The sequence below is a fragment of the Onychostoma macrolepis genome, chromosome 13 (assembly GCF_012432095.1).
Source record: "Onychostoma macrolepis isolate SWU-2019 chromosome 13, ASM1243209v1, whole genome shotgun sequence".
NCBI lineage: Eukaryota > Metazoa > Chordata > Actinopteri > Cypriniformes > Cyprinidae > Onychostoma > Onychostoma macrolepis.
In genome coordinates this window covers 1,351,208-1,367,804 of record NC_081167.1, presented here as the reverse complement: position 1 = coordinate 1,367,804, position 16,597 = coordinate 1,351,208, and the positions used below count along the sequence as shown (strand labels likewise).

Here is a 16,597-nt window from a genome sequence, read left to right as displayed (position 1 = left end):
TCAACAGAAGGCTTATTACTGGAGTCATGTGTCACATTATTATACATCACGCTCATTAAGCTTGCTAACTCCGGGCCTATTAATAGGATATCAGTCTAAAATATCTGGAATATCAGAATCAATTAAAACTAGAAAAGCCTTTTTGCATTAGAATAACCATACTGGTAATGTTCTGCTCTGCACTACACAAAATAAACATCACTCCACTAACATTTCGTTTTTTTTTTTTTTCTTGCTCCCACAGGGGTGGATCACTAGAAGTTGCATCAGTTTCTGCTCCGGGTCCAGCTTGTATCCCACTCCCACCTTTTGTGTTGCTTAGCGACTATACTTCAAACTACATCCTACACCAGCCTGACAGTGGGAGACACTGCTGCCTGCAACTTCACAGTCATTACTTCACTGGATATATTTACATGCAGCCTCACAATCTCTTGATAATCAGATTAATAGCTCAATCAAACTGAAAAGCCTTCATGTAAATACCTCAGTCGAACTGACTGAGCTTGATATGATCAAAATTTCAAACAGATTTGAAAGATTGTAGATATTAAATTTCTTAAACAAGAAAATATTAGACATGTAAAATATCTTTATTCCAAAAGATCACATTGATAAATAGATTTATATTTCATGTTTTTGCACTTCATCATTAGCCACACCTCAAAAATCACCCTCACATGAGTAAGACAACTGTTAACAAGGCTTAAAGAACTTGTGGTCTGTCGTTCTTAGACACAGGCCACAATGAGAATAAACTCCAGTATATATTTTTTGAGTATATATATATATATATATATATATATATATATATATATATATATATATATATATATATATATATATATATATATATATTTATACATTTATTTTTGCTTGTGAGCACACCAATGTCACAGATGATTATTTAACTGTGGAAAGCAAATGTATGATTAATTGTGCAGCACTGACCCGCTTGTCCATTCTGTGACACAGACAATAAGTTCAATAATCAGCAGAAAAGAGGCAAAACCCTACCAGCAAAACACAAACAAACTCCATCACGTATGACTTTCTGCAGATGCATCAAAGACTGCAATGTAAAATGAATGTTGACACGATGGAGCGAGGCAAACTCGTTATTAGATGACTGGTGAACACGACTGTGTGCGAGCGAGAAATGGAAACCCTGGAGTGGATCTGGAGCAGTGGAGTGATTTGATTACAGGATTACATCCGCTCATATCCAGTGCTCTGCCTGCTAGAGGGCAAAGGGGCAGAGGCTCAGACCCTGCAGCCAGCCACCTGTGCAGTCCCATGCTGCTATGTTCATTCACCTGTTTATTTATCTTAAACATGGCAGCAGCGAAAAGAACTGGTCAGTGGATGAGACTAGAAGATCTCTTTTCTGAAAATAATGCAGATGAAAGTTTTAAACTGCCAACAAATTTGGTCATACGTGTAGTCTGTTGTATGCATGTCCAATATTGTATGTTTGCATGTACACTACCAGTCAAAAGCTTTGAATTAAGATTTTTTTTTTTTTTTTTAAATGTTTTTGAAATAAAGTATTTTATGCTCACCAAGGCTGCATTTTTTTGATCAGAATACATTAAAAACAGTAATATTGTTAAATATGATTTCAATTGAAAACAACCGTTTTCTGTGAATATACTGTATAGTAAAATGTAATTGATTGCTGTGATCAAAGCTGAATTTTCAGCATCATTACTCCAGTCTTCAGAGTCACATTATCCTTCAGAAATCATTCTAATATGCTGATTTGCTGCTCAAGAATCATTTCTAAATATTACCAATGTTGAACACAGTTGTGCTGCACATTATTTCTGTGGAAACTCTGATACATTACCATTCAAAATTTTAGGGTAAGCTTTAAAATAAAATACTAATACGAAAATACTTTTATTCTATCAGTATGAATGTATTAAATTAATCAGAAGTAACAGTGAAGACATTTTTAATGTTACAAAAGTTTTGTAATTCAAATAAATGCCACCCTTTATATTCAAAGAAAAATGTGTCATGGTTTCCACAAAACTGTTGCAGCAAAAGCTGTTTGTAACATTGATGATAATACAAATTATTATTGAAGGGATAATTCTCCTAAAATTAAAATTTGCTCTTAATTTGCTTACTTTCAGGCTATCCAAGATGTAAGGCTTTTTTTTTTTTTTTTCAGTAGAACAGAAAAGATTTTTAGCTGCAACTGTGGTTGTTGGTGATTCATAAAGTGCAAGTCAGCCCCTGATTTTGAGAATAAAACAAAAAGCATATCAAGGAACATAATATTAACGTGTGGCTTCTGACGATACATTGGAGGTTAGGTGAAGCGAAACGATCAGTCTGTGCAAGAAACATTAAAACATTATTTTAGCAAACAAATCGTTCTTTTGAACTGGTTCTTTTTGGTGAACTCGTTGAAAAAGTTAATCAAATCGGACTGAAGTGTCTGAAACAGTTTGTGGCTCGAGCATCACAGATCTACAAGTTACTCAATCAAAACTCACTTTCAGATGCCTGACAGTCACTCCGACTGGAAATGAGCCAAAATAGTGGCATATCTGATCCTATGATGAATGAATTGATTCAGCGCTCCAGTTCCACAGTTACTGAACTGAGGAAACAGTTCGACTCGAACTGAAGACCAATGAGCTGCTGATATGCGCATGCGTGAACCGAGAGCTTGAATGAAGAGGCAAAATTAACGTGTTTATGGTTTCTCATTGTTTATGTAAAAGTTGAGTTGATTTAGATTAGTTAATTCACTTTATAGGCTTTAGAAATGTAAAAACCACGTTTCACATCATTATTGGGTGCTTTAATAATATAATTGCATATACGTGAGATCATTGCGTGACTACACAAACAAACTAGCTTGTTGGTAGTTTGCTTCACATCGTGCCTAACAACACCCTTCAGCCATGACTTATTCACAATACAGCACGGCTTTATTGCTTATTTTAAACATGTGAGTGTACAGTACACAATTTGATTCAGTGAGACTGTTAGAATACTATCTAATGAGCTCTTATGATACAGGTTTATTCTTTAGGATAGAGTGTAATCCATACAGGTGTAAACCATTGATACAACATCTAAAAGCAATTTTGAGAACAGACCTGCACTGTTACTATGGAAACACAGTGACAGTGATGAGAGGAAGGAGATGCTCTAAAACAGTTAAAAGCATACTCACCCCTCAAAACTGCATCTCACACACACACACACACACACACACACATATGCTTAATAACTGCATACATGATGACATAATCACGGTGTCCTTTGCGGCCAGAGTAAACGGACTGTCAGGAGGGAGTTGAAGCGGGCAGAATTGCGTGCCAGAGTCACAGCGCTGTGAAGGGAGTTTGGGTCTATGTGCGTGTCTGTGTCATGCGCAGCAGCAGGTTCCATCTGGGTATGTAACGTGATCTGTGTAAATTCATGTCAATGGGCAGGTGTTTTAATTGGTGTGCTGGGAATTGCGTGCGACAGACTTCCCAGTGGAGCCGCGGCAAGAATAAACTTACGCACAACATGCTCTGGAAAAACAATGATGGCTGATAGGCACGAAACACAACACAGAGCAAAGAGCCCATGAAAGAGCCTTCAGATGAATTATCAATCACAGATGAGCACAAAACTCTGAGCATCAAGATGCAGTAGAGCCTCAAACTAGAAATTTAATAGATTCACAGCTACTGCAAACAGAACTCTTTTTTTTTTTTTTTTAAATAGATACATGCAATTACAGTACAGAAAGCAAAAGGCATTCACCCTGTCATAATCCAGACTGAAAAACAACTTCTTCAGTTCTCCTCAGGGATGAGTAGTATTCACTATCATTAAAGTAAAGGTATCAACACTGACTTCAGTTTCATTCACCGCTCCCAAAGAAAAAAAACTGCAGTGCTTTACAACTATAGGACAGGAAGAACTAAATAAACTTATCACTGCATCTAAACCAACAACATGTTTATTAGATCCTGTACCCACTAAACTACTGAAAGAGTTGTTACCTGTAGCAGAAGAACCGCTTCTCAATATTATGAACTCATCGTTATCTTTAGGTCACATCCCAAAACCATTCAAGCTGGCAGTTATTAAGCCTCTTATTAAGAAACCACAACTAGATTCTAGTGAACTGGCAAATTACAGACCCATTTCAAATCTGCCGTTTATGTCTAAAATTTTAGAAAAAGTTGTGTCTGCTCAATTGTGCTGCTTCTTGCAAAAAAATTCTCTATGAAGAATTTCAGTCAGGTTTCAGGCCTCACCATAGCACAGAAACTGCACTTGTTAAAATTACAAATGACTTGCTTCTTGCGTCAGACCAAGGCTGCACCTCATTGCTAGTTTTACTTGATCTTAGTGCTGTGTTCGACACTATAGACCATGACATACTCATAGATCAATTACAAAACTATACGGGTATTCAAGGGCAGGCTTTAAGATGGTTCAGATCCTACCTATAATGCGGAGTCATCTCAACTATCACCAGTAAAGTATGGAGTACCACAAGGATCTGTCCTAGGTCCTCTGCTATTTTCAATATACATGTTGCCCCTTGGTGATATTATTAGAAAATACGGGATTAGTTATTGTTATGCTGATGATACTCAACTATATATCTCAATATGACCAGATGAAACTTCTGAACTATCTAAGCTAATAGATTGTGTTAAAAATGTAAAAGATTGGATGACCAATAATTTCCTCCTATTAAATTCGGATAAAACCGAGATATTACTTATTGGTCCAAAAAACAGTACTCAGAATCTCTTGGATTACAATTTGCAACTAGACGGATGTACTGTTACTTCCTCTAAAGTCAAAAATCTGGGTGTTATATTAGACAGCAACTTGTCCTTTGAAAATCATATTTCCCAGGTTACAAAAACAGCATTCTTCCATCTTAGAAACATTGCCAAGCGTCGAAACATGCTACCTGTTTCAGATGCTGAAAAGCTAGTTCATGCATTCATGACCTCTAGACTGGACTATTGTAATGCACTGCTAGCTGGTTGTCCTGCATCTTCAATAAACAAGCTACAGATAGTCCAAAATGCAGCGGCTAGAGTCCTTACCAGGTCAAGAAAATATGATCATATTACCCCAATTTTACAGTCTCTGCTCTGGCTACCTATTAAATTCCGAATCAATTACAAAATATTATTACTTGCCTATAAGGCACTAAATGGTTTATCTCCTGCGTACCTAACTAGTCTTCTACCACGCTACAATCCAACCCGCTCCTTAAGGTCGCAAAATTCTGGACTTTTGGTAGTACCTAGGATAGCAAAGTCCACTAAAGGAGGTAGAGCTTTTTCACATTTGGCACCCAAACTCTGGAATAGCCTTCCTGATAACGTTCGGGGTTCAGACACTCTCTCTCTGTTTAAATCTAGATTAAAGACACATCTCTTTAGCCAAGCATTCACATAATGCATCTTATAATCTTGTACTGCATTTATATCTGATCAAATGTACATTATAATTCTTTAGATTGGGTTGAACATTTTTGCTTGAATAGAACAGCAGCTATGCTAATTATGTCTCTATCTGTTTCTCTGATTCTGCCACGGGATTAACATCCCGTGGTAACTAGGAATTACTGAAGCGTTAGTCTGGATCCAACCCTTAAAAAGATCCGAGATGACCAAACACCTGAGAAGAGATGATGGCAACACCTCAGAGGACCACGGAGGATGCCAACCCTAAGACAACACATAATTACCAAGTTAAGTCTGTCATAACTTAAATATATTGGGTTTCTTCTGTGTGTATGTATATGTATATATATATATATATATATATATATATATATATATATATATATATATATAGTAGAAACTTAATTTCCTGTAAAGCTGCTTTGCAACGATTGAATCATAAAAAGCGCTATACAAATAAACTTGAATTGAACTGATTTCATGAATACACTGAACCTCTAGCAACCTATTGAAAAAAATGCACTTTTTCCGTTTTATTTTATTTTTTACAAATTATATTGGATTAAAGGGCCACAAGCTATGGGTCAATCTACACTTTACACCATTTCCTCACAGCATAACACCTGCAAACCACTGTCCTAAGGTAGACACGATTTTGATTTCTATCGCTATCCCATTTACTTAACAATCAAAAGTCTTCTATTGGTCTTCATCTGAAATCTTCACTTTGTTTGCTCAGGTCTGTTTTTCTCTTTCAGCACTGTTCTTCTTCCCATCCTTATTCCACTCCTTTCACTGAAACACACTGCCTCACAAATGCCCTAAAGGACGATATCCTCACAGCTGACTGATCTGCTCCAGAATAACATCACACCTGACATCTCACTCACCTCTGGAAGAGCCACATGGGTATGCAAACCCATACCCATCCCTCCACTGGGACAAACACCCTGTCATTCTCAACAATAGAGATGGGAATACTAAAGAATTTAACAATTATGGTTCTTATTCGATTACAATTTATCTGAAGAATCTTGTCGTTCTTTTTAACATAATAAAAGTTAAGCTGTTAACAGCTGATATGATGCTTTTGCATCCCTTCTGAAGCTTGAAGGCTACAGTCCTTATACTCTGTAATGCATGGAAAATTTTAAATTTCATAAAATACAGGTTCATAAATGAATTGATTCCCTGAGATGAGAAATTTGACTTTATATCAGTAGCTGATGCTATGGGGAAACACCTTTCTCTGAGATTGACTAAAGCCTGTGGCATTTGAGCGTACAACTTTGACATAGCTCATAGTCTACTGTATATATAGAACACAAACCGCATCTTCTTAGAATCCTTCAACAATCAAAAAGAGCAAAGCTCACCCTTGTTCAAGCAGAGTAACATGGCCAGTGTGTGCAATGTTTCCATCTCTCATCTCAGGAATCCAGGTTATATGAGATACCGGATTCATTCCCTTTTAATATTGGCTCACTTGACATTGTGTCAAAAGCTGATGCTATGGGGACAGTATAAAATCATGGTGTGTTATCAGCGCAGAACTGATCAAGCCTAACAGAGCTGAGTTGTTAATAAGCATAAGCCACCTCAATATGGTTACCTAAACATGCTATTGTGGCAGTGACAATTGCCTGCACCATTCAGAAATGCATAAGCACACCAGATAGTGGCAGTGAATATAGCCACACTGAAGTTTACACTATATGAATGGTAGCAGCTGAAGCGTAGCTACACACACACACACACAGACAATCTGCACTACATAACTTAGTTGAAAGCAATGGCATCTCTGGCATTTTCTATATTCTCAATTCTAATCCACTGACAGCGATATCTTCTTGTCACTCAAGAAAAAATGTGACAACTTGTCGGCATTTCAATAAGACATTAAGTGGTGAGCCTTATTAGCACTAAGCAATCACAGTGTTTAATGCTGTATGCTAGCAAACACTGCACCAAACACAGATTATAGAAATAAAGCCACTTTAGGATATGTTGTAACCCACTTACATAGATAATGACAATAAGAGCCATCTCGCTAACTGTATTGAGCCCTGATGGTATATGTATATGTATGCATGCGTATATATATATATGAATGTGCTGCCTGTAAAAACAAGAAAATATAGACACTACAAGGAGCTCCGAACAGTTGACGTCATGCTTTCTCCACACCTGTCTGGATGCAGCTGCACCAATATTACCCTTGGCAGGCCTCCAAAAACATGGCATCATTCCTTTCATATGAACCACTGAACATGGCCAAACCGTAGTCTCTTGTGGAGGGATGGCGGTCTGCTCATGTGAAGAACACGCTTAAAACTGCAGAATCGGGAGAGTGAGAAGCATGCAGGACCTGAGCCGGTGGGAGCTCATCAGTATAAACCTCCTGATCCACTCCGCTGTTGGGTTTATACATTTATATTAAGTGCTTCCCTAGAGCACAGTGTCCTGAGACTTAGGCACTCACAGGAAGAGCAGTCTGTCTAGTTAAGAGTGGGCTCTGCAACAGCGAGGCTCAGGCAGATGACAACTCTCTTGCTTATAGACAGCTGGAAAGGACTTTTGTAAGGAAGACACTCACAAAGCAATACTTTGAAAGAAGTTCCCTTCGCGAATAAATTTGCTGTTGTAGCTATGTATGCTTTAATATTACTAATATTATGTTCAGGTGCATCTCAAAAAGTATTAATATCATGAAAAAGTTTTTTTTTTTGGTGACATTTCAAAAAGTGAAACTTTCATATATTCTAGATTCATTACATGTAAAGCGTTTTTTTGTTTGTTTTAATTTTGATGATTAGAGCGTACAGCTCATGAAAGTCAAATCCAGCATCTCAAAATATTAGAATATTTACATTTGAGTTGCATTAAATGGCCATAAATTCCGGATATCTCTTGTTCTTTGAAACCATAATAATAATGGGGAAGACTGCTGACTTGGCAGTGGTCCAGAAGACAATCATTGACACCCTCCACAAAGAGGGTAAGTCACGGAAGGTCATTACTGAAAGGGGTGGCTGTTCACAGAGTGCTGTATCAAAGCATAATAAAAGCAAAGTAGACTGGAAGGAAGAAATTGGGTAGGAAAACATGCACAAGCAACAGGGATGACCGCAAGCTTGAGAATACTGTCAAGCAAAGCAGATTCAAACACTTGGGAGCAGTGCCGTAGCTGGGGTTTGCGGCGCCCCAGTGCAGGTTGTACCAGTGGGCCCTGTTTGAAATTGTTTATTTATTGTTTATTTATTTGTGCTAATTACACAATGTTTATTTATTTATTTTTTTCAAGTTTGTAGGTGTCCACTCCAGGTACAGAAACCGAATAATCAAATGTAAAATAGCACTGCATTACCAAGCAATGCTTAATTTTGTTCAGTCTGTAAAAAGTTTGCATTAGCAATTAAAGAAGAAAACACTTAAGCAAAACATGGTCAGGTCAAAGTGTCTGAATAATTTTTGGTCCCAAATAATTTATCAATTTTACTGGTAGTCAACTTTATGAAGAATTTTTGGGTATAATATGTCACAGTTTACTTTAGTTCATTTAAGTGAGTATAGCAAAATGGTGTCCTATATCCATTAGTAAAAAAATATCAAAAATTATATCTGGTGTCTGAATAATTTTTGGTTTGTAGTTTTAACAAGAATTAATCCACAGTCAAAGTAATTCAGTCTGTGATTTTCTCGCTTTCATTTTCTTGGATTAACATTAAGGACACAGACAGCAGATAGTAAATTAGGCGTGGTCACTTTAAGAGACAATGCAACCATTATAATGATACACTGATTTATTTCTCCACTGTTTACTTTCACTTAAGACATAACCAACAGTTTTTTGAGGATACTCTCCGAGACGGGTATTTTGACAATTCTGTATGTATTTATTGGTACAAGAGCAAGAAGAGGCAAATTCGGTGTTCAAGTGCTTCGAGACGAGTCTCTCTGCGTGCGCCCAGTGCGCACAGAACACCGTGCACGGGTGCTGAATTGGGCCCTTTCACATCTTTTTCTGTTTGCATGTTTAAACTGCAATTTTTATTTGTTCGTTCAGGTGCAGGAGGACGAGAAGGAAAGCTCGGTTCGGTCTTGCTGTCTGTGAGACGCAGCTCACTGCGTGTGCACCGAACACTCAGTACGAGTACTCAGTTGAGATTTTCCGCGTGTTGTGTTTGAATGCTTTGAACTCTTTTGAATGTTGAAACTGGCAAGGCTTAGAAACACGTGCAAATGATAAGCTTTTGTGACGATGCGCAGCAGTGGCCCGTCAACTGTCCTGAGCGTCTTTTTAGGCTGGCCTCAGCCAGTCGGTTGAGATCGCCGGGAGGCCCCCCCTCAGCCGCGGGCCCCTATAATCGTCACCACCTTTCACCCCACTAGCGACGGCCCTGCTTGGGAGAGCTTCACAAGGGGTGGACTGAAGCTGGAGTCAGTGCATCAAGAGTCACCATGCTCAGACGTCTTCAGGAAAAGGGCTACCAAGCCACTTCTGAAACAGAAACGACGTCAGAGGCATCTTACCTGGCCTAAGGAGAAAAAGAACTGGACTGTTGCTCAGAGGTCCAAAGTCCTCTTTTCAGATAAAAGTAAATTTTCCATTTCGTTTGGAAATCAAGGTCTAGAGTCTGGAGGAAGACTGGAGAGGCACAGAATCCAAGCTGCTTGAAGTCCAGTGTGAAGTTTCCGAAGTCAGTGATGATTTGGGGCCGTGACATCTGCTGGTGTTGCTCCATTGGGTTTTATCAAGTCAATGCAGCCATCTACCAGGAGATTTGGGAGCACTTTATGCTTCCATCTGCTAACAAGCTTTATGGAGATGCCGATTTCCTTTTCCAGCAGGACTTTAGCACCTGCCCACAGTGCCAAAAACATTTCCAAGTGGTTTGCTGACAATGATATTACTGTGCTTGATTGGCCAGCCAACAAGCCTGACCTGAACCCCATATGGAATCTATGGGATATTTTCAAGAGAAAGATGAGAAACAGTCGATCCAGACGAGCTGAAGGCTCAATATTACGGTGCCCCGCGAGGTGACATGGTCGGTTCACTTAGTTTTGTTGTGGCCACGACATCATAACTCGTGGGAACATGATAATATGTCGTGCCCACAAAATAATTTTGTTGAGGTTACGACATTCTTATGTCGTGGCCTTGAGATGCTATGTTGAGGGAACGACATATTTTTCTCGTGGCCATGAGTTCGATGCATAAACAAACCTAGCAACCCGGGATTATCAGATATTATCATAAAACATTTTTATTAACATTAAACATTTAATATTTGTATAGGCTATTATTATTATTATTAATACATTAACTTATAGGGTTATATTTTTATATTTGTTATACATGCTTATTTCCCCTTTCATTTTGTGTATTGCTTTACCTAGTTAACCTTTTGTATAATTATGCTATATTTGCTAGCCTACCATATATTTTGCAAATACTGTGAACGCTTGACAATTATGCCAATAAAGTTTTGACTTTATGATTGTATTTATGCCCGTGTGTAATGATAAATGAGCGAGTTGTGTTTTCATTTACAAATGAAATTACGTGAATGATTAATTCAACGAAACACTAAATGGTATTTGTAATTATGGTCTATTACTTAGCAGAAATAAAATTAAATATAGCCTATGTTAAATTTAAACTGCATTCCAGTAAAAATTCCAGTCAGCATAATCAAAGTTTTATTGGCATGTCTAGCATTTACAGTAGGCTTTTATTTACAATTCAGAACGTTAAGTAAATTGAAATGAAGGGAAAAATAACCAATAATAATAGGCTAATAATAATAATATTACTATACAAATATTACGGGAAAAAGACGATCAGTTCATGGATTTACAAGACTGTGGGATGGATAAAAATGTTTTCTTGTGGGCCTATTTTATTTTATGCGCTTTATGTAACATTTCATGATAAACTTCATTTGAATGCTGACTATGGCATGTAATACAGTCCGGTAGCCATGGTAATAATTTAATAATGTAATTTCTATAATCATTAATATAATAATTTCTTAATTCTAAATAAAATATGAATGAATCCATCTCTGATAATCCCAGGTTGCTATGGTCACGCATGCTATTGTTCATGCATTGAACTCGTGGCCACAATAAAAATATGTCGTTCCCTCAACATAAGTCGTGGCCACGACATAAGGATATCTTTACCTCGACAAAATGATCTCGTGGCCACGACATATTATTACGTTCCCACGAGTTATGATGTCATGGCCACGACAAAACTAAGTAAACCGACCATGTCACCTCGGGGCACCGTAGAATAGTGCCTCAGCAGTGCCACAGGCGGATCGCTTCAATGCCACACCTCACTGATGCGGTCATTTGTGCTAAATGAGCCCCGACCAAGTATTGAGTGCATAAATGAACATACTTTAAAGAACTTGAGCTTTTCTGTTTTTTTTTTTTTATTGATCTTAGGAAATATTCTTATGTTTTGAGATTCTGGGTTTTTGACCTTCATGAGTTGTAAGCTCTAATCATCAAAATAAAAATAAAAACTTTGAAATGTCTTACTTTACATGTAATGAATCTAGAATATATGAAAGTTTCACTTTTTGAAATGTTACAAACAAAACTGAACTTTTTCACAATATCCTATTTTTTTCAGATGCACATACATATACATATACATATATATATATATATATATATATAAATCCTTGCTCCATGTCTTTTTTTTTTATGAAACTTTATGATACTGACCTTATGTGAAATCACCATTTATCCAGTGTAAAATCTGGGTCCTGTAGCAAAACTGTTCATTGGTATATGTATGTATTGTCTTTTGATTCATTTGTGGTATTCAATCTTTCTCTCTCATTACATTCCATTGAGAATGCAAGCTCACGACTCTTTACTAAATCTCATCAAAAATATCATGAACTCACAATAAGATCTGGTTTTGATTCCCAACTCTACTCAGCAAACATTTAACAAGATGCTGCTGGTAAGTATCTTCTTTTCATTTTCATCTTCCTGCTTTCTTTTCTACTCTCCTTTGGACCACATTCAAGACACTCCTGTTGTTTATCTGCAAAACTGCAATATCTGACACTGCAATCTAATTAACCTGCATCCAGTTTGCACCTCTTCAAGTGCTAGTCGGGAGTAAACAAAGCAGACTTTATTCAGGCCTTTGCTACTCACTAAGCTCTTAGCATCCTGGGATTGAATTTGACCAGAGGACACAGCAAACCCTGCTGCTCTCTCTTTGACAGCTTCTCTTTGTCTCTGTCAGACTGGAAGAGGTGTGGATACAGGTCTACTTATTTGTAACAGCTGGAAATATTCAACTGTCTCTTTTCTGTACAACAATAATTCTTTGAGTTTCATGCATTTACTGTCACATTTCCTATAAAACTCAGCATTGTAATAACTTATCACCCTACAGGTTGCAGAGTCGAAAAAGATCAAAGACTTTTGCTTTCATTTCCGAAACCTATCTTCCACAACAAAAGGGCCATTTGGCATTCCTGATGGCACAGAGTTGCTGATAGCAATCAAAGGCTTGTAGGCCACTATGTGTGTACATTGGGGGTCTGCTCTTTATTTATCTATACTGTCCACCAGTTACAGGTTGCATCAAGTTCAAGACACTGATGCTTGATGCTTTCACTCTCTCTCACAAGTCTACATTCCCTCCAGAAGCCTGCAGTTAATGAGTAAGCAATGCCCCGTGATACAATCACTTTCCAGAATAATTCACTGCTCATTCACTGTTCCTTGCTTGCAAAATGATATTCCTATATTCAAGAAGCAGCTGAAAACTCATCTCTTGTGTGAGATGAGAACAAAAAAAAAAACACTTCTATGCTTTCTCGATTTCTTAAAGCCCTCCCTGTTCTAGCCTGTACTCTTCTAGACAATGTGGTTTGGAACTCTTTATATTGTTAGGTCTTTGTAGTGCTATTGCCTCCACTCGTTTGTTGCACTTTTTTGAAACGTTGCAGACTTACATACATTATAAGAATAAAAGCATTTAAATAAATAAATGTAAACGTGGTGAGCAGCTGGAATATTAATTGGTTCTTTGTCTCTGGTTTTATATAAATAAACTCACTTTTCTTGCAGTCTAAGGACAGTTACAGAATGTGTGTTGTTGCATGTGTTCAGTGTGATGTGTGCTGCTGTGTGTGTGTCTTGTGCCTCTGTTCAGATGTGCCCCTGCTGCCATCTGATTTATAGCAGAGGTGAAACTCTCGAAACCCACATTCTCCCGCAGGCCAGAGTTGACCTGACACAGCGCTACACTGCAGCACTAAGAACCAATGACACTTTCACATGTGCCCATGCAAGTCACTACGTGTGTGGTTGTGTGTATGAATACTTTTTCCTGCTGTAACAATTTTGTATGTGACCGTCTATGCATTTCCCTAAAAGTGCTTGCATGTGTTTGCTATTTGATTAACAATACTTTGTGTGTCAGTTTAGACCTGGTAACATCTGTCTCTGATGTGGACAGTTGTAAATACAGAGTGTCCTGTAAACACCACATTCAATATAACATAATGCATATAGCACAGCACGGTCTACTGTTAAGTCTGAAATCACACATGTACACTCACATGCAGCATTCACTATGTAGTGAATATTAACTTAGTTAGCATTAGAGTGGTTTCAGGCAGTAGAAGCATGAAAGTGTAAAAAAATCTCTTGCCTCATTTGTTTTAAACTTTTGTTTAGATCTGTAGATGGTAGTGTTTGTATGTGCCTTATTCTCTTGTGTAAATTAGTACAGCAATAAATGGATCTTTAACACATTTTGAGTATAATAATAGAATGCACTTTGTATAAAATAGAGAAATGGTCCACTTACAATGTGCAGTTTGAGATAGTCACCTAACCCAGAGGAGCTGTTCACTCGCACCAGTAGAGCTTCCTTCAGATGAGTACTGAATCCCATCGCCAGCCGATCAGCTCGTGTGCTTGGCCGGTCGTTCGGTGGCCATGTGTATGTTATCAGACCACCGTCTCTCCCAAATATATATGTGGTGCCTGCTGCAAGAGACACAAATGTGCAAGCAAACAGAGTTCAGTCACACACTGTAATGCATAGCATATACACAGTATAATATATATATATATATATATATAGTATACACACACACACACAGACAGACAGCTTCTCTACGACCACAACACATGGAAGAATTAAATACCTTATCCTATACCACTCAATTATGGTGATATATCTATAATAATATTCGGTTACACTTTATTTTGATAGTCCACTTTAGACGTTCTATTAACTAGAAGTAGTTGGTTACTACATGTCAAGTACATGTCAACTAATTCTCATTAATTTGCAACTACATATCTACTAACTCTCAGAGTAGACTGTTAGGGTAGGTTTAGAATAAGTTGACATATTGTCACAATTCGCTAGGAGGAACGAGAGAGACGTGGAGAAACGTTAAACAGTCTTTAATCTTACACTCACAGGGGAAACTCCAAAACAGGAACACGGGAAACACACAACATCCAACAAGTAGACCCGACAAACACTAACTGAAAGGACTGGGGCTTTTAAAGGCAGGGAAATCAGGGGAAAACAAGACACACCCGGAGCAAATTAACACAATCAAACTGGGAAGAAAACTGGGTCACAGGGAACACATGGGGAGCAAAAACACAACAAAACAGTCCAGGGGTGGGACACATATACTTGCAAAGTTTCTCATAGTCAGTATGTTGTATGTTGTGGACCCATCAAAATAAAGTGTTAGAAGATATTAAACAAACAGACAGTCTATTAATACTCTAATGACTGCTAGTTGACATGTAGTAGCAAAGTTACTTACTGTTAGTAGAATGTATAAAGTGGACTATCGAAATAAAGTGCTACCTAATATTCAAATAATATTCATAATCGCGAATACTTTTCTTTATTGACTCTGGAACATCATGCATTTATTGAATTTATCAAAGCAATTTTATTAACAGAGGCTTTTCTTAAACTTTAAATATAATTCAGATAAAAAAATAAAAATAAAATAAATAAATAAATAATAAATGTGAAAAATTTGTTGCCCAACCCTTATATAAAGATGATGTGACAGTTGTGTGATTGTTTATTAGGGACTGAGCACCGGTGGTGTGAGGACCCTCTTAGAATTGCTCTGTTTATTATTATTTTTATTTCGCTTCTTCTTCTTCTCCAAAATGAATCACATTTATGAGGGCCTAAACATGCTCAAAAAGTCATGAAACTTTGCACACGCGTCAGAACTGGCGAAAGTTTACGTCTGATATAGGTTTCAGAGAAGTGGATGTGGCAAAATGGCTTGATAGCACCATCTATTCACGTTCAATGAAGTGTCCCTCCCGCTATGTTTCACGTACATGTATGAAAATCGACACATGTAACACACCAATACCTACAAAAAAGTACCTTGGAGAAAAATCCGAAACCCAACAGGAAATCGGTTATTTTTAATTTTCTTGGCAAATTTTCATTTTGTCATTCAAATTGTCATTTTTGCCATTATCAGCCATTGTATTTTAACAAACTCCTCCTAGAGATTTAATCAGGTGAACACCAAATTTGGTCAGTGTAATCTAAAGCCCTTTGTGATGTTAAATTGTGATGATCTAGAGTTTTCGCTGAAGGGCAGCCTGACAAATTTGATGTTTCACCATGAAACAGGAAGTTGTTATAACTCAGGCATAAAATGGCTGATCTGCCCCAAACTTCACATATTTGATAAGACTCCTTTCCTGAAGAAATCTACATGCCCATATTCAATTATAGTCATAGCGCCACCTGCTGGCAACAGGAAGTGACATGTTTTACTCTGTAACAAACTACTCCTAGAGATTTAATGACATCAACATTACATTTGGTGTGTCTAATCTAAAGGCCTTTGTGATGTTAAATTGTGAAGATCTTGAGTTTAGACAAAGGTCGTGTCTGTGACGGCCTGACAAATTTCGATGTTTTGTCATAAAAGAGGAAGTTGTTGTAACTCAGCCATACAATGGCTGATCTGCCCCAAACTTAACACGTTTGATAAGAGACCAGTTCTGAACACATCTAAAGGCCAATATTCAGTTCTTATCATAGCGCTACCTGCTGGCAACAGGTAATGACTTGTTTTACG

At 37.6% G+C, this 16,597-nt stretch overlaps 1 protein-coding gene across 8 annotated transcripts in view; it reads right to left on the bottom strand.

Annotated features, from left to right (window-relative positions):
- The window catches only part of nrxn1b (neurexin 1b), a 159,830-nt gene that overhangs the window by 24,555 nt on the left and 118,678 nt on the right, over nt 1-16,597 (bottom strand). For all 8 annotated transcript variants that reach the window (XM_058795417.1, XM_058795408.1, XM_058795409.1 and 5 more), the window contains one exon: nt 14,314-14,495. In XM_058795417.1, the coding sequence (XP_058651400.1) occupies nt 14,314-14,495 (182 nt within the window). The remainder of the gene's footprint in view (nt 1-14,313; nt 14,496-16,597) is intronic.